The 19,651-nt window shown below is 36.6% G+C and overlaps 1 protein-coding gene across 1 annotated transcript in view; it reads right to left on the bottom strand.

Annotated features, from left to right (window-relative positions):
• LOC129738835 (uncharacterized) overlaps positions 1-18,777 on the bottom strand; it is a 54,412-nt gene extending 35,635 nt beyond the window's left edge. The window contains exon 1 of the mRNA XM_055730141.1: positions 17,748-18,777. Within this exon, the coding sequence (XP_055586116.1) occupies positions 17,748-18,105 (358 nt within the window). The 5' untranslated portion in view covers positions 18,106-18,777. The remainder of the gene's footprint in view (positions 1-17,747) is intronic.
• Positions 18,778-19,651: the final 874 nt, after the last annotated feature.

Consider the following 19,651-nt stretch of genomic DNA (forward strand, 5'->3'; position numbering starts at 1 on the left):
CGTATAATAAAGTTGGTGAAAATTATGTCTACAAAAATGTTTGCTGTGAAGACAAAACACAACATTGAAAGACATTCATGATGAACCCCTGTAGTATCTTCAACCTTCGAGCGACAAGTGTTGATAAGAAGTATTTTTGGCAGCGTGAAGGAGAATGGCGTGTGGAGACGAAGCTCGCGCTACTCTACGGCGAACCCAGTATCCAGAAGGTGGTGAAGGTTGGCCGGATTCGCTTGGCAGGACTAGTTGCGACCCAGCAAACATGAAACCTTATCAGAGAGGATAACTTAAGTCGTTTACAATGGTGTAGCGAATCGCAATTTCACCTGCGTAGTGAAAAGATCGTATAAATATCGTCTAAAGTCAGTTTAAATCGATATTAAATAAAGTCCGCCATGTTTGTAATTTTTAAATGATTTTGCTTCCGCGCGGGGTTCTCTCTTCAACCACATGGCTAAAAATTAGGCGGGAATTGAGTAATATTGACTAATTAGAGAACTGGAAAATATTGTCGATGGCAACGATTGGAAAGCTATGAGAGCAAAATCTTGCGCTCTCTTGCTTTCTTTTAGTGGACTTGTTTTAGTTCGTTTTACCAAATTTTACATCTGTACATACATTTGTCTTGTTTTTTAATTTTTTTTTCCTAATGTTTCAAATTCAAATTTGTTTTACGTTTTTTCGATGATTTTTCTATAATTTTATTTTATTTGATCTTTATTTAAAGCTCTTTTAAAGCTTACATCTGATGGTGGGGGTTTCCTGTGTTTTTCATTCATTTACAGTATTTTTGAGCTAAGGTAAAGCAACCATCTTGGAAATTCGACTTCTACTTATTCAGAACTTATAACTTATACCCATATTGTGGGAGTTTCATGTGATTTTCAGTTATTTAGAAGAGTTTAACGTAAAAAGGATGCCGCCATCTTAGATTTCGAGATGGCCGCATATAGCGAAATTCGACTTCTTCTCGTTGAGCCCTTTTCCCAAATATTCATATTGAGGGGGTTTCATGCGATTTTCAGTCATTAAGAGCAGTTTAACGTTAAGCAGAAGCCACCTTTTTGGATTTCAAAGCGGCTTCGAACAGCGCAATTTAACATCTTATCGTTAAGCCCTTTCACCCAATACCAGTTTTATAAGGGCTCCATGAAATTTTCAGTCGTTTAGATAATTTTAAAGTTAACGAGCAGCCGCCATCTTGGATTTCAAGATGGCGTCTTAAATCAATTTCTGGCAGTTCCACAAGGTTTTTGCACCTTGTATTTATTTCCTTAAGATTTCACGTCATATTCAGTCTTGTTCCCACGTTCCTGTTATTAGCGAATTCCAACGCGGTTTGTTTTTGTAAGGCACGTATCTCTCGCGTTAAAAAAACCTCAGATGTGATTATTTTGCATTCACGGGTTATAAAGTATAGTATTTTCAACAATAACCCACTTATATTCAATCATATTTCTGATTACTTCTCGACCAATTATAAATATTTAACTTTTGACTATATTTATCGTAAACTATCTAATAGATATTGTGCATTCAACAATACATATGATAGATTAAACCGTACTTGTATGATAGTAAAGCATGGATCATGCAAAATCTGGACGCATTAAAAAGGGTCTATCTCGGAGCTATGTAAACGAAATAAAAATGTTTTGTAATCAAAATGCGGCCATTTTGTTCCACAATCTCTTCATCTCTGATGCATCCCGAGTCGTCCTACCATTCTTCTTCATCTTCTGCTTGAGAATTGCCCAAAAATTTTCGATAGGACGGAATTGAGGGCAGTTGGGTGGGTTGATGTCCACAAAATCCACCCGTTGGCCCGATACCACTGTACATACCTCTTAGCTGTAGTGGCAGCTTGCCAAATCTGGCGAAAACTTTACTGGTCTTTTGTGAGATCTAATGTACGAAAAAAAAAACTTTTTTTAAGGCACTCCTCCTTGTACATAGTCTTGTTTTTCACAAAAACCGGGGTACTTCGTCCGCAGCTGCAAACACCTTGCCAGATCAAACACTTTCTTGTCAACTTATCGGCAAAAACGAATTTGATCTTGGTGGGGATATCACCCCGACCAGTGGCTTTGTAAAATTTTTGGCCAGGAAGCCGCCAATAATCAGATTTCACGATTTTTGAATCAGACCGATAATTGAATGAACTGTTAACTGCTGGTTGACCTTACGCAATCAACTATAAATATAATAGAATCAACTGTCAAAATTAATTGATTCAATTGTAAATATGACAGATTCAACTACAATTGTATGATTGATTTTAGGCATTGAACTATAAGTATAGTAGATGCAGCTAGAACAGTATGATTTATTTAACCATAAATATGATAGATTAAATTTTTTTTCTATGATTGAATTAATAAGCTCAACTATAGATATTTACCAGAGGTGAACCAGCCTGTTGCTGAAAACCTCTTAAATAAGGACAAAAAAAACTATAGATATTTTTGATTCTCTTCATATATTTAATTATACTCTACTATTTCTGCAATAATTTGTTTTCATTTTGTTTCATTTTTATAAACACTTTATTAATATAAACCACATTTTCACAACCAATTCCAACACTTTGGTTCATGACGTTAATTCTTCCAGCCGCTAATCTTATTTTTCGAGCCGGCAGCAACCGTGGTTTTAAGCATATTTGCTAATACACAATCATGGTTTATTCAAAAATATCTCCAAAATCAGGATTCAGGACCTTTCTCATATTACGACTTTTTGAAAATAAAGAATTTAGAGATGTGTAACCAGCTTTGATTCGGCAAGAATATATGTTTTACAATGAATCTTAAGTAGATCCTTATGTTGTGTTGTTACATTCGAAGAACCAAAAATCTATAAATGTGACAAAAACAATAAATGAGCGAACTATCACTGGGTTCTAGCTATACTCAACATACTAAATGATCTGTCATAGTTCTGGTGATATCCATTAAGGCTAATACGACTGGTGGAAAAAGATAACCTCCGGCAATTACGCAATTACGATGACAAGCTATCATCGGTTAGTTAGAGCAAAATGTCGCTACATGATTGATAAAGTTTTACGATTTATGGTAGAATATCGAAAGGGCATATTGCTGTTATGTTTTTTTTAATCATAAACTTCCTTCGTGGAAATTCTAAGCATACAGTATTTGATATTATTAGATTTAGATATGTATGCAAATTGTCGCGAAAACAACGTAATAACCCTTCTTATAAAAATGTGACGAAAAGTTGAATTTCTAAAGACGTGATTCGATAGACCGCCTGAATGAGCTGAATTACAGCTTAATTTGCTTTGCAAATCATCATTGTATAAATCGCATTTGGAGTATTATTACGGCGACTCTGTAACGGGGAGAATGTAAAGTCTGAAAAAAAAACGACCTACAACGGTCTTATTTTTCGCTAATGCTTAGTACTTGACCGGAATGGTTAATCCGTGGCCTTCGCTCACAACCAGTCGAATGTTACTCGATACGCTCCATTCTCAAACAGGCCGATATGTCATTCTGTTTAAGGTGCCGGGAAGAAAGTGCCTCGGCCGATGGAACGAAGCCGCGTGCAGATACAAGCAACTGATTCAACCAGAGTCTCAAAAGACAGGAAGCACTACCGAAATGAATGAAACGAGGTAGCCGCGCTTAATCGTATGCTAATTTGGTGCGCCTGTAGCGACTTACTTGGGGGTTTGTTCGAACAACTGTTGAACTGTTATTTTGAATGTCTGTTTGGAAAAAAGTTTGTAAACTGTTGAACTGTCGAACGCCGGGACGCTCTTTTCTGATTTACATAGTAAAAAGTGTTTAGACAACAATGATTAGGATAAAGTGATATGCTTTAAAATGAAGAACAAGGATTTATAGTGGTGCAATGAGAAATAATTAAAGTTCATGATTGTATGCAGATCAATTCAGAACTAAATTATCAATCATTTTATGTAAAAAGCGTTATTGAAAATTTAATAAACAAGCTTTCATCAGACCTGGAATCAGTAAACTATGGGCAGCCAGCACAAGAACCTCACCATAGAACCCTTTCATTCTCTGCGTTTCGTTAGGTAAACATTGTTATGCAAATTGGGATAAAAGTTAAAGATAAGATACGCGAACCGAACCCGGGCATTTACGCATCAAACCGATGGCTGATGATTATTGTCGGGTTAGTTCTTCTTTAATACCTGGTCACACCCGCTTCGTTTGAACCTTTTCACAGTTCAAAAAACAAATATGCATCCGGTTGAGTTCTTTCCATTCACATGCTAGACTCAACGAAGAAACAGATTGGTTCATACGGGTCATCTTTTGCACCTTTTTCTCCTGTATTATTAAGGTGTGTTGCTGACAGATGCGCAGCAAAGGTCCTTCAAGTGAAGGTAGTGCATAACTTTATTTTTTGAGTGGTTGATGTTCTATGATCTTAGCGAAATAATAACAAAATTTTAACAAACATTTATTGTTTTGTTTTTTTTTTTTGTTCAAAAGCATGAATGTCTTTAATTAAACCAAAAGTATTCAAGAATGTAATGGAAATGGTTATTGAATTTTAGTCGTCACAGTCTAACTCTACATAATTTGTTAGCTCCCGTATTAACAAAACTTGAAACAAGAAAAAACTAGATTTTACGAAAAAACTTTTAACATTCTTTTTCTTTTTCTCACAAGCTTCATTTTTTTATTTCTTACTCTACAGTCAATTAACAACTTTTTCGGAGTAAAAGAATTACGTCTTAAGGCATTACTCTAAGAGTTCAAATCGACATTCCTGAGCGACGCCTATAAGAGTGAAAAGGTCAACTTACATGAGGCTGTGATGAGCAAAGACTTTTAGATAAAATTGTCGTGTAACGGTGTTAGTCTGACTTCTACTCAAGAATGGCTCAACCGATTCTCATGAATTTATTTTAAGAATATTTTGTAGGCATGGCACAATGGGGAAAAAAGTGTATAAACCGCGAAGAAATTCAATATCTTCCCTCTTACTCAAAACAAATCCATAAAAAAGTACTTTCCATTAGTGAAAATTTCCAGAGAATCGATTGGACGTAGTTTCAGAAGCCGCACGAGCTTACGAACGGAGTTATAGTGCCCTCTTAACCCCTAATTCCTCTATATATTATAAACAATCCAGAAAAAAAACTTATTTAGACTTGAAAACTTCGTACAAAAATAGACCTATCTTGTGCATTTTTTTCTGAGAAATCGAATGGAGGCTGTTTGAGCGACCACACGCTTCGAAAAATGGAGTTATGGCTGTTTCTACCCTCAATTCCCCTATATTTTTCAATTATTTAAGAAAAAACATGTTCGACCTTCAAAATTTTGAACCAAACGGGACGGATCCTATGCGTTTTTTTTCAAGAAATCCAATGAAGGCAGTTTGAGCCACCGCAAGCTTTGGAAAATGAAGTTATGGCCGTTTTATCCTCGATTCCCCTATATTTTTCAAATAGTTAAGAAAACGCATGTTCGGACTTGAAATTTTTGAACCAAATAGAACGCATCTTGTGTATTTTTTTTCGAGAAATTTCGAGAAATGAAGGCTGTTTTAGCAACCGCACGCTTCGGAAAATGAAGTAATGGCTGTTTTTACCCCCAATTCCCCTACATTTTTTTTAAATTTAAATAAAAAGCATTGTCGGACTTGAAAATTTTTAACCAAGTAAAACTTATCTTATGTGATTTTTCCCGAGGAATCCAACAAAGGCCGTTTGAGCCACCACACGGATTGGAAACTGGAGTTATAGCTGTTTTACCCTCAATTCCCAATTTTTTTTTTGAATAGTTCCATAAAAGTAAGTTCAGACTTTAATACTTTGAACAAAATGGGAAGAATCTTGTGTGATTTTTCCAAGGAATCCAACGAAATCCATTTGAGCGACCGCACGCATTGGAAACAGGAGTTATGGCTGATTTACCCTCAAGTTTCAGGTCTCTGGTCTCAGGCCTTAAGTGTCAGAAGCTGCAGAATTGGAATAGTCTTTTTTACACGGTTTTCGGGAAATAACACGGTTTTTTTACACGGTTTTCGGGAATAAGCACGGTTTTTTTTACACGGTTTTCGGGAATTACCACGGTTTTTTTGCACGGTTTTTTTACGCGGTACGAATCGTCCAAAATTCTATAGAAATCGCATCTTTTGATCTCATCGATAGAACTTTTCGAAAACTTCAGACATGCTAGTTTTATATTTCAGCAATCACTGTGCAAAATTTCAATAAAAAGTGTAGCGTAGTTTCAGAGATATTGCAGTTTGAATGAGAAAAGTCCAAAAAGTCCGATTTTCGTAGAATTACTGTTTCTCAGGCCACACAAACTCCAGAGAGCTCAAATTTTGTGATATAATAGTGTGATAGTTGATCTATCTAACGCAAAAAATTGGATAAAAAAATACCATCAGAGTAAAAAGTTATGGAAGTTCAAAACCGAAGTGACAGTGCGCTTGCTTCCAATTTCTATACAATTATAAACGGTACTGTATATCAGTGTAAAAAAAACCTTACTGTATATGAATTTAGTACCAATGCACATGAAATAATGATATGACACTTTGCGAACATTTGATGAAAAAAAAGTGAAAAGCTTCACATACAATTTTCAATCCAATACGCCTAAAAGTTTAGTTTTCATTCGTATAGATAAAAATAAACCTCAGATGTTTTCGACAGGAAAAGATCAAAAATCTTTTTGTTGAACATGTACAAATGTACTAAACTGAAATGTATCCATCACTTTTTGGATTTTTAGAACAAAAAAATCCGATAAATATGAACAGACTCATAAACTGAACAAGAGCCATTCTTTTAAAATAGATTAGATAGGATTGCAGGAAAATTTTCGTTTTTTTTGCAAGCATAAGCGAAAGTTGTCAAATCACATCAAAGTTATAAACAACTTTTTTTTAAACTAAGAGTGAGGAGATGCATTTTCCGAAAGAACTTTCAGTTGAGTAGGTACACTAGAGTAGGGATACCATACGTACTCTTTTTAGAGTACATGTACTCTTTTTCGATCGATAAATGGACGTACTCTTCTTTTTGTGAAATTTTACCAAATGTACTCTTTTTTTCGATGAAAGATTTTTGATCAGAAAAACCAACGTATTTTTCCATTTTATAAAGTTTTCTCACATCTTATGCAAAAACTACGAAAAGAATACGGCTTACAACAAATTACTTTAGCATTTTGTTTCCATAATCATACACTTTTAGTCGTTATAAACCCCTTTGAGTATGCAAACAGTAATCAATATGCAGAAAATTAAACAAGCACAAGAATATTTCAAAAGAGAATTTATTATTGTCATGTAAGTCACATAACCTCCAAAACATTTACAGTATTTGATTTAATTGAAATAGCTCGGTGCCACCTCAGATAGCACGAAATATGTACAGTAGAACCCCGCTTAAAGGGTGATACGGTCAAAATTTGGTCAATATCAACTTGACGTATTTCTTTCAATTTTGCATTTAAAAAACCTGAACACCCCTCATTTTGAAGGAGTGTGTGTGTGTAGAATGTTGCTCCTATTTTGATTTTGGAATTCACTCTTCAGTTGTCAAAATGCCGTCCAAGGAAGAAGAGCAGCGTATCGCACGCAAAGCTGGCAAAATCGCTAAAAGTTACCAAATCAACCGGGAACGTTTGTCGACAGCCAGGAAGTCGGGATCGGGGGGAAATCGAAAACCGGAATATCGTCTACAGCCGTGCATCGAGCCAAAAAACGAGTCGGACTATCGACTTTCAAGAAGGTAGTGACTCCAAATCGCGATGATAAACAAAATACGACGGCAAAGCGCGATCCCGGAGTCTGTACACAACGATGCTGACGAAGTTTGACTGCGTGGTAATGGACGACGAAACCTACGTCAAAGCCCACTACAAGCAGCTTACGGGACAGGAGTTTTATACGGCAAAAGGAAGCAGATATTTTCAAGCACATGAAACTGTCAAAGTTCGCGAAGAAATATCTGGTTTGACAAGCCATCTGTACCTGTTGCTTGAAAAGCAGCATTTTCATAGCTTCCGGGACTGTCAAACAAGAAATTTACGTGAAGGAGTGTTTGAATAAACGTCTGCTGCATTTCTTGAAGAAACAAGGTTATTCCGTACTGTTTTGGCCGGATTTGGCATCTTGCCATTACGGTAAAATGGCCATGGAGTGGTACGCCGCCAACAACGTGCAGGTGGTTCCCAAGGACAAGAACCCTCCCAACATGCCAGAGTTCCGCCCAATTGAGAAATACTGGGCTATTGTCAAGCGGAACCTAAAGAAGACCAAAAAAACTGCTAAGGACGAGTAGCTGTTCAAGGCAAACTGGCCTTCTGCGGCGAATAAGGTGGACAAGGTGGTTGTACAAAATCTGGTGGCAGGCCATCAGCCTAACTGAATATTTTTCTTGAATTTTACACTAATTAAACTTGAAAGAGAAATTTAATTTGATTTTTTAAATAAACGATTTCACCGATTTACACGCGTTTTTCCTTGACCAAATTTTGACCGTATTACCCTTTATTTGGTTAAATCAGTATTCTGCTTAATAGGCCCAAATAGTCCAAATATCCCCCATGCGAAATGTAGTTCCGTTTTCTTGATTAGCTCTTGAGCTATGTAAAATTTTTTAGGAGAGCTCTCCTCCCAATCATAGAATCATTTCTCGTATCTCCCATTTCAAATTTGGTTTGCTCGATTAGTTTTCAAGTTTTGCATAAAAATGTATGAGAGCCCACCTTCTCTTTTTTTATCTCCCTCTAGAAGGAGGGAGGGATCTCAAATCATCAAAGAAATGTTTTTCGAACCCTAATGCCCTCCTATGTTACTCAGAAATGTTTCGATTCGTGTAATGCTTAATGTGGGTTGTATACAGGAGCCAAACTTTTCAAAAAAAATGGGAGGGATCTTTATTACAATAATACAATAACGAGTAAAAAATTAAACCTGTTTGAAAGTAGAAGGAGTCTTTCAATATAGTAATTTTTCCACTTGATCGAAAAATGTAACGAACTTCATGAAAAACACTAATAAACTTGTATTTGTTGATTACATGTTTGTTGCATTTATTTCATTATGAACGATGTGTCGAAAATTATTGGAATTTCATAATATTTCTATACATTTTATAAAAAAACATTTTAAAATGAATTTGTAAGGACTCTAAATTAATACTTTTTACGCATCGACTTTTTTTTCTCTAAAACAAAATTTACCCATAATTTTCATTTCATATTCGACACTTTTGTTCTCCATGATACAAATTTTATTGATTTTCTGCATATCCTTCATCTAATCTGTACATTCCTCCTTAACTATTTTCTCAATAGAATCTCTATTTAATGACTTTTGTTTTTCTTAAATACAAAATTTTATTTTTCAAATATTCCTCATCTCAATTCTACATTCCATTCTCAGAAAAGCTTTTCAAATATTAAAATCTTATTTATTTTCTGCATGATCTTCATCCAATCTGAAAATATTCTTGACAAAAGCCTTCCCAATCTGTGCTTTTCCTGTCACTCTGTTTTTGTTAACCAGAGCCGGAACAATCCGAAAACTTTCTTATCAAGAGCCTTTCCAAATTGTGCTTTGCTTGTCACTCTATCTATTTTTACGAAAGCCGGAATAATTCGATAGTATTCTTGAGACAGCCTTCCTAACCAGAAGGCCAAATCAAAACTAACAATCAGCAGCAGTAGCCTTAAAATCAGCGCTTCCTAAGCCAATTCCGTCCTTTTCCACTGGAAGGCCAAATCAAAATAAAAAATCGGCATCAGGTGCCTTAAAAATCAGTACTTTTTTAGCTAATTCAGCAGAAGCAGCCTTAAAAATCTGCACTTTCTAAGTTAATTCCTTATTTTTCCACCGGATGCCCAAATCAAAGCAAACAATCACTCTGTTGTGGTATGAGCCTACTTGGTTGAATGATTCAACTGAATCAAAGCAATCGAAAGATTCCTTTTAATTCAACCACGGTAAATGAAAAGTTCATATACCAGTATTTCGATAGCAACTTACTACCTTCTTCAGTGAACGTTTTCGATTGATGAATGTGTTTTTTTTTAATTACTTATTTTTATTTAAGAGCTTTAACACTAGGGTTTTGTTTACATATTAAGTGATATGCACATTTGCTTGCATCTTTAGTGGAGTTGTTCAATTTTTACATTTTTTTTTTTTTTTTAATTTGTGACCTTGTGGCATCTCAGGATGCTTTCTTGAATGCTATGCATTTCTAATTTAATAAATGCTTAAAACTAATTCTATCTACTAACCTAAACCTAAAATTGTGGATGGTATAACTGATTTATGTTATCATACTCCGAGTTACAGTACTTATAAATGAATTTTTCTTTAATTGCAGCTAATTGCTCTTCAATAGTTTTCATTTGTGCAATTTTGTGCGTTAGTCTATTACTTGTGTCTCTAGGCAAATTGTATATCATTCGTAGATACTTATTTTGAATAATTTGTAATTTTTTCCTATGCGTTCATAATCAAGGAGCACTTTGTTCTAGTTTTTTCAATGTGTGTACGAAAAAGTAACTTTTTATCGAGAGTTATTCCTAGGTATACAACCTCATCTGACCAATCAATTAGGCTATCGTTGATGAATGTGTATCGTTTCCCTCCCTTATATTGTCCGGGTTAGGTAAGCTACTACTAGGTAGCAAAAACCTCCGAATGCTCGGCAGTTGTGCCGTTGTCTGTTTTTTGGGTCTACCTACCCTATTCTGGGTGTTTTCTGGTAGTGCTAAATTATTTTCTACCCGTTTTGAGGCATTGTCAGGTAAATTATTGTATTTCTTTTTACCTAGAAATTTGAACAACCAAGTGTGCCCTGGTCCGGTGTCTCCGTTTAAGAGATGAACTGATTTTTCATTGAAGATTTCAATGGTTTCATCAACATCCAATTTAAGCGAATTACTATTCAAAGACCGGATCAGCGAGACATTTCCTCGATCAATAGAGTGACCAGATTCACACATGTGTAAAGCTACTGCAGATCTAGGATTCTGTGAAGGAAGAATTTTCTTCTTTGAGTCAGATCTAGCTATAGCCATGTGTTCCTCGAGTCTATCAATCAACTTCCTTTTGGTTTGTCCAATGTACACCTTATCACAATCGGAACAACTGATTTTGTACACACCAGATCTATGAAGGCCCAGCAAACATGAGATCGCATTAAAATGGTAACTCAAGTCATTAAAAACGTTACTGCGAATCGTAATTCCATCTAACGCAAGTAAAAGGTCGTAAAAATCGTTACACGAAGTCGGATTAAATGGTTTAAATCGGATATGATAAAAAATCCGCCATGTTTGCAGATTTTGAAGACTATTTCGTACCTTTGCTTTCTCCCGCGTAGGTCAAGTGAGAGAAAAGCATGGTTGTTCTCGCTGCGACCAGCAGTGCAACCAGATTGCTAAAAATCAGATGGTGTATTTGCAAGAAATGCCCAATGACAGAGGCAGCAAATATTGTCGCTGGCAACGGTTCGCATGCGTTGAGAGAAAAAAACTGGTGCTCTCCTGCATTCTTTCAGTATGTATGAATATAGTGTCCTATATCGTCCAAATCGTATAATCTTATCGCTTTAGCCAGAAGTTGAAAATATGTATGTATATTGCCTCCACTTTGGTAGGTAAATGCTGTTTTTTCGAGTTTCATACGATCATTCCATAATGTATATGAGACGTATAACAAAGAAGTAAAGAAATATACCTACAAAAATGTTTGCTGGGGGAGCTCCACTGGATCTTTTGTCGATCCTAAGATGGATTTCAGTTGATTATTAGAACTAGTGAACACTAGTTCAATATCGAACTTTGTCAACTTGTGTCGCAATTCGACTGCGTTGATACTGTTGAACTCCATGGACCTTCGTTGAAACTCCTTCTGAATAGGAGTTAAGGAAGTGAAAGATTTCCGTTGAAGCAATCTTTCTTTCTTCCTTATAATGGCTTGAATGGATCTACTTTGGTATCCATTTTTATTAGCCGTTTGGAAAATATATTGAAGTTCCTTTTCTCTTCCTTCAGTTGATAGGGGAATGGAGTTCATCCGATGGATCATGTGGTGGAACGCCGCCATCTTATGCTGGAACGAGTGGTTCGAGGTGCTCGGTATTACCCTCATGGTGTTTGTCGGCTTTCTGTAGATTTCGAATTGGAATAGGCCATCATCTCTCCTTACCAGAACATCCAGGAAAGATAATTTCCTGTCTTCTTCTATTTCGCAAGTGAACTTAATATTCTTATGCAAACCGTTTATGGATGTTAGAAGTTCTTCTAGAAAATCTTTGTTTACTACACAAAAAATGTCATCGACGTATCTCCACCATTTTTCGGGTAATAAATATTGATTTTCTAGAGTCTCCTCCAAATGAGCCATAAACAGTTCACACAAGAATGGAGACAGAGGATTTCCCATTGGTGCCCCCTTTCCAAGTGCTCCCATTGTGTTGTTGAAGCAACCAATCTTCTAACAGATTAGAGGCTTCTTTAACGGGAACACTTGGAAACAAAGCTGAAACATCAAAGGAAACCATGACCTCGTCCTCTTCTATGCCTCCCGACGCCTGCAGTCTGTTCACGAACTCTAAGGTGTTGGTCACCGATCTCGTTTTAAAAGGTTTTGGCATCCTTTTAAACTCGTTCAGTAACCACTTCGCCACTTTTTCAGTGGGCGCGTTCACTCCCGAAATGATCTCCCTCATCTCATTCCCTGGTTTGTGAATCTTCGGTAGACCTCCACCACATGATCCATCGGATGAACTCCATTCCCCTATCAACTGAAGGAAGAGAAAAGGAACTTCAATATATTTTCCAAACGGCTAATAAAAATGGATACCAAAGTAGATCCATTCAAGCCATTATAAGGAAGAAAGAAAGATTGCTTCAACGGAAATCTTTCACTTCTTTAACTCCTATTCAGAAGGAGTTTCAACGAAGGTCCATGGAGTTCAACAGTGTCAACGCAGTCGAATTGCGACACAAGTTGACAAAGTTCGATATTGAACTAGTGTTCACTAGTTCTAATAATCAACTGAAATCCATCTTAGGATCGACAACAGATCCAGTGGAGCTCCTTCATAGATCTGGTGTGTACAAAATCAGTTGTTCCGATTGTGATAAGGTGTACATTGGACAAACCAAAAGAAAGTTGATTGATAGATTCGAGGAACACATGGCTATAGCTAGATCTGACTCAAAGAAGAAAATTCTTCCTTCACAGAATCCTAGATCTGCAGTAGCTTTACACATGTGTGAATCTGGTCACTCTATTGATCGAGGAAATGTCTCGCTGATCCGGTCTTTAAATAGTAATTCGCTTAAATTGGATGTTGATGAAAGCATTGAAATCTTCAATGAAAAATCAGTTCATCTCTTAAACGGAGACACCGGACCAGGGCACACTTGGTTGTTCAAATTTCTAGGTAAAAAGAAATACAATAATTTACCTGACAATGCCTCAAAACGGGTAGAAAATAATTTAGCACTACCAGAAAACACCCAGAATAGGGTAGGTGGACCCAAAAAACAGACAACGGCACAACTGCCGAGCATTCGGAGGTTTTTGCTACCTAGTAGTAGCTTACCTAACCCGGACAATATAAGGGAGGGAAACGATACACATTCATCAATCGAAAACGTTCACTGAAGAAGGTAGTAAGTTGCTATCGAATACTGGTATATGAACTTTTCATTTACCGTGGTTGAATTAAAAGGAATCTTTCGATTGCTTTGATTCAGCAAACAATCAGCCGCATCAGTCCTTAAAATATGCGCTTCTAAAGCCATTCCGTTTTATCCAACAGAAGTCCAAACCATAACAAACAATCAGCAGCAGAAGCCCTAAAAATCTGCACTTCCTAAGCCAATTCCGACATCATCGACTAGTTGACCAAATCAAAACAAACAATCAGCAGCAGCCTTAAAATCTGCGCTTTCTAAGCCAATACGTCTTTCTCCAGGGGCCGTATCAGAAACAATTTTGTTTGCAGGAGCAGCCTTTAAAATCTGTGCTCCCTGTGCCAATCCGTCTTTCTACTGGAATTTTTTCGTAGCAGCTGCCTTGGCAATCTGCACTCACTGTCCTTATTCTACCAACCACGTCATTGTCGTGATTTTACGATTCTAATGAATCTCAATTCAGAGATTCACTCAGACACGTCTGTCACTCCCAAGAAATAGATCTTTTATTCTAAAATTAGAATAAAACTTTTATTCTAACAAAAAATTTTGTTAGAATAAAACTTTTATTCTAACAAATTTTTTTTGTATATATTTTATTTTTGAAATTTTATGAAATACAGTTTTTCTGAAGATGGCCGGAACAAAACAGTAAGCCGAAACGTAAAGAAGTTGTTTGGATTTGACTTAATTTTCACCGAAAAATATCAATCAAAATCGATAATAAGAATAGATTAATGACTGACTTTGTTTTGTTTGTTATGCATAGTGTTGCCAAAATAACAAACGTTGACATACACTGAAAATCGAAAATACCAAAACTTGAGAACTGCCACCCGCCAAACCTAAGTTCAAGATTGACAACTTAAGTTTGTGAAAAAATCACAGCTTGCCAATAAGCCAAACTTGTCCTTCAAGCGAAGAACTGTTTTTTTGGGGGGTTTTTGTTGTCAGCGCATCTGATTCTGTTACCTCCATCGTGGCAGTTTTAGGTTTGGGGGGTAAGTTCAAAGCGAAGAACTGTTTTTTTTGGGGGATAACTTTTATTCCCGCTTCATTCGCAGAAAGTCTCACATATACGATGATGTAGCTGCCTTTCTCAACAACTCTCCGGTGGTCGAGCGGTTAGCATCCTGAGATGGTAATCGCAAAGACATTGCAGGTATGGGTGTGATTCCTGTACCTGGCGATATTTTTTTTTATTTTGATTTCCATTTTATTGTGGTATCAGATTTTGGGGGATGAGTTCTCCTTTAAGAGCTTAACTTTGAGCTATGCCACCAATAGCCAAACCTGTAGGGAGGGAGTTTCATTCGGGTTGGCGGAGAAAGTTCTCAAGTTTGGGTATTTTCGAGGTTCAGTGTAGACATTAATTTGATTTTATTTATCTTCAGTGTTGCCAAATACAACTATTACTTTATTTAAATTTTTATTAAATTTGATTTATTTTCTGCACAAATCTGAGCATCGTTGAGGGCCCTCCTAAAGATGCTCAAATTATCTGAAAATTGTTAACACCCTAGTAGGGTAACGGACTTATTTTGGACCAGGTACATATTTTGGACCTCCTTGTAGCTTTTTGCCAATATTTCTCTCATAAATCATGTTATTCATAACAATTTTGAACAAACATAGTTAAAGCTACATCTTATGATTCTAATCACAGCTAAAAATTTTTTAAGTAAGCTGTTAACGGAGAGAAAATGGAAAATAAAGTTTTGATTTTTCACAGTTGGGCCGAATCAGGGCCATTTCAGAAAGACGTGCCATTATTGGAGTCAACTTTCAAGAGGTTTGCAGCATAGCTGTGATGAATTTTACAGATACAAACATGTTCAAAGCTATGATAAAATACGTGAAAACTGTTTTGCAAGCTCGAAATAGCAAAATAACTGGTTTAATAGAAATTAGACCCATGTCGAAAATAGGTCCTACTTCATTTCTTAGGGACTTATTTTGGACCAATCAACATAACCTGGGTATTTAACTTGCTGATAAATGTTCATGAACGTAAGGCGTCGTACACAAATTACGTAACGCAAAAAAAAATCTAGAATTTAGACCCCTCAGACAACTTATTATGAATAAAATTTGGAATTTAGGCATGATTTTATTCAATCAACTCGTCATTAGACGAGGTTCACTTTAATCGGCACAAAACCAAGCCAATCATAATTTCAACTTACTTTTTCTGCACTATGCTTTGAATCACGTTAATCTAACAATCTACATCAATGGCAACTGTTTGAAAAGTAGTTGTTAAAAGCTACAGCTTAAAGAAGCCTCAAAACATGAAAACTTGGAATTGCACCAATGTTGTATTAAGTCATTGTGCTTCATGAAAAATTATTGAAAGTTTGGTCTAAAAGTTTCAATCATTTAGGATTGCCAGTAAAATGAGTGCATTCAGGAATGATTTTCGAGGAACAAAACTTGGGTAGGTAGAAGAAACGAAATATAAAACCCGTCTAAAGGAGGGGTTTGGAAAAAAAACGACAATAAATCGACAAATATGCAACGAGTTTGATTTTTGTAACAGTTGAAATATCTCAGTTAATATTAGAACAATTATATCAAATAATATATTCAATTATAGCTATATATGTTTCAAAACTTGGGAAAAGGTGGTTGAAATGTGTAAATTTTACAAGCAATAAAGTACTAAAAATCTAGTTTTTCAGCCCCTCTGGTTATGCAATTTATAAAATACTGTTGGAAAATTACTCCAACGATAAATTTTATTCTATAACAAAGTTAGTATCAAACTTAAAACTGAATTTTTGTGAAAAAAATCTGGCTTTTAGATGGCATTTTTATCTTTTTAAATCTATCTACAGTACTGAAGCCAAACTAAATCCAATAAGGTTTTGGAAGTCAAAATGCATCAATTGATGTCGCGAAGTTCATGGTGTGAGACTTTCTCAACTTATCATTGGGTCGCCTGAAGGAGATTTGCGTTCTGAAAGTTGAGTCTAAAGATAAACCAACTGGCCAGTATTGAACACTGCAGAACAAATTTCGTCGAGATTTCAGTGTGCTGTCAGAATTTTTCATAAAATTTGGAACACACTATATAACAGGAATTTTACTATTTTTACTCTATTCTTATCGAACAAACAAAATTTGACAAGTCTATAACAATGAGAAAGACAAAATTATCTGAATAATTGCGCATCAATCGCTGTCGAAATACAGCAAAATTTAGAAAAAAAAACTTATTTAAATCAAGGGTGGTCCAAAATAGGTCCAAAGTGTGGTCCAAAATAGAAACCTGGTGGTCCAAAATACTGACCAGAGTAATGATTGAAGAAACGTGTTTCTAGGCTTTAATCTTGTATCATTGCAACAAACGACGATATTTTTCAATAGAAAAAGACTTGATCTTCGTAATGAACGGATAAAGCAGTCGAAAATAATAACATATGCTTTTTTATTTCAGAAAATTGCATTGCCACTTTCCAATGCGGTCCAAAATAGGTCCGTTACCCCTACGTACTCTGATTCTGATTGTAGTGATTTTCAGTGTAATATAACGACACTAAGCTTTTGCCGGTTGAAATCACTACAAAATAATCACTCATTGTAACATGCAAGCCAAATCCTAGCCTAGATTACTGCGGGTTTAATATTACAAATTTAGTGCAAGTAATGACTAATCTTTTAAAAACCTTTGGCGAGAAAAAGCAAGAAAAACCAAGCCGTGAGTCATGTTTTGCAGCGGAAGTGTTAGTGAAAGCGCTCGATGTATTCTCGAAGGATTCGATGCAAGCCGGGCTATGTGTTATGGTTTGTTGTCATGCAACCACCAACAACGGCAGGGCCACGAAGTGACCACGGTGCGTTGTTGAGTCATCGTCAGCAATCTCAGGTTAGGGGGATAGGGATGTTTCCCGTTTCGAATGGTTCCGCTTCCTTGTTGCCGAACCAAAACAAATATGTATGTACGGTGAACGGAAGAAAATGGGTCAAGGCGCAGCAACGACGCCAGCAAGTCCCTTATGTCATGAGAAGTTGAAACGAAATAGGAAGGTAAAGCAATAATCTGGGACTCACCCCTCGAATGGCGATGTTCGCAGCAGCAGTGATCATTGATGAAGGCTGGGGAACGGCAAAAGTGAATCTTATCTATTCCACATTCGTCGCACCATGCCGGCGGCGCTTTGGCTACCTCATCCAAATCCAATTGTTCCAGGGCCTGCCGGGCTTCTTTCTCGCTGACCTCATGCTCCTTGTAGTACTCCGTTATCGGGGTAGTACTTTTCATCCGCGCAATTCCCCCGGCTAGTTTGGATTCCTCGTCGCAGTCTATGTGAACTTCATTGGTCGCTATTCCCGGACAGGAAGCAATACTTGGAAGCACCGTTGAAGCCACTAGTACGAGCAACAGCTGAAACGTCCTGGCGAACGCCATTTCAAACAGAACTTTTTAATGCGTTTTGCTACCACCATACACACGGATCAAACATCAGTTACACGACTGATTTGGATTTCAAAACGGCGTAGAAAAGACGACGACATTCGTCGACAATTCTTATTTCACCTCCTGCGAACTTTTGTGCACAGTTCTGATTAGCAGCAAGCTTCAATTAACACATGCAGGCGATCTAGAACACGTAACCACTAAAGACTCGTATCGTAGCAAAAAACGGTTGCGAATCCAACAATACACTCATCCCATTAGGCCGGTAAGAAGCAGGAGTTGGCACTAAGGCACTATTTAGCACAAATATTGAAATTTTCGATTCTCGAATCGAATCGTTTCTTGCGAAGGAAGAAGTATCACAAGATGGCCCTATGATTGCAGCAAACGCGGGCAGACATGACTAGAGAGGGTTGATTTTTTTTATTTACGCGTCGCCGACGTTGCCTTGTCGCCAGAACAGAAAAAACGTCGAGGGTTGCAGCAACGGGAAAACGCAACCGAAAAAAAACATGCGCGACGCCTGATATCAAACATCCCGAATGCCAATTTACGACATCGAACCAACTGTTCCCGAACATCAGAAATGCGCTTACGACAACATCCGGGGCGCCACGAGAACCTCGGTCTGATTGGAATGAACGCTAGCAAGCGACTGGCACCGAGCGACCGGTGTTAGCGAGCTCATCGGGAAGATGGAAAACTGACCGACACACCAGCACCGCCAATCGGATCCCGTGTTTGGAACGTTTTCCCCCAGTGACAATTTTTTCCTCACTTCTCACTGGAACAGAAAGAGGAAATATGTAGGTAAACTTCTTTTCGGTATTTTTTTTTGTCTAGCATTCGTTTCGTATACTAAACAGAACCACGCGTTCGATCGGCTATGTTCGGGTTTGTTTTTTCCGCGAAGGGGTGCCGTCGATTCGGTTAGCAGCCGAAGTTAGGTCGTTTTACGCATAAATGGCTTATTTGCTAAAATTTCAAAATTGTTGTGCCTATACACACTATAATTTCATAATATGAATATACAGACCCCGATCGCTTTTGGCAACACGCCCGTACATTTTGTGTTGACAAAATCGAATGTTGCCAAAATCGAACGGTATTTTTTCTAAATTTATTTTTTAGTTATTTTTACAAAATAACTATTATCATTTCCAAAAATGTTATTTTTAGTCAATTTTAGACCATTTGTATTACTTTTTTTATTTTTTTTCATCATGTTTTTGATGCATTTGGCACCTTTCTTGCTTTGTTTATAATGTTTGTTTTCATTTGTCATATTTGCTGTTTTTGTCATTCTCCATGATTTTTTAGTTGTTTTTCATCATTTTCAGTCTTTTGTTTGAATTTGTTTGTTAAATTTTTGAATTTTTCATCTTTTTGTCATTTCTGAGTACTTTATAAATTTATTAAAAAAATTTTGTTTTTATTTTTGCATTTTATCACCATTTCAGAACATAAATACGTATGTATGGTGTTTGTCGAAATTATATTGGTGCTGTTATAACGAAAAGTAAAAGGTAATGTTGTT

Source organism: Uranotaenia lowii, chromosome 1 (genome assembly GCF_029784155.1).
Source record: "Uranotaenia lowii strain MFRU-FL chromosome 1, ASM2978415v1, whole genome shotgun sequence".
Taxonomy (NCBI): Eukaryota; Metazoa; Arthropoda; class Insecta; order Diptera; family Culicidae; genus Uranotaenia; species Uranotaenia lowii.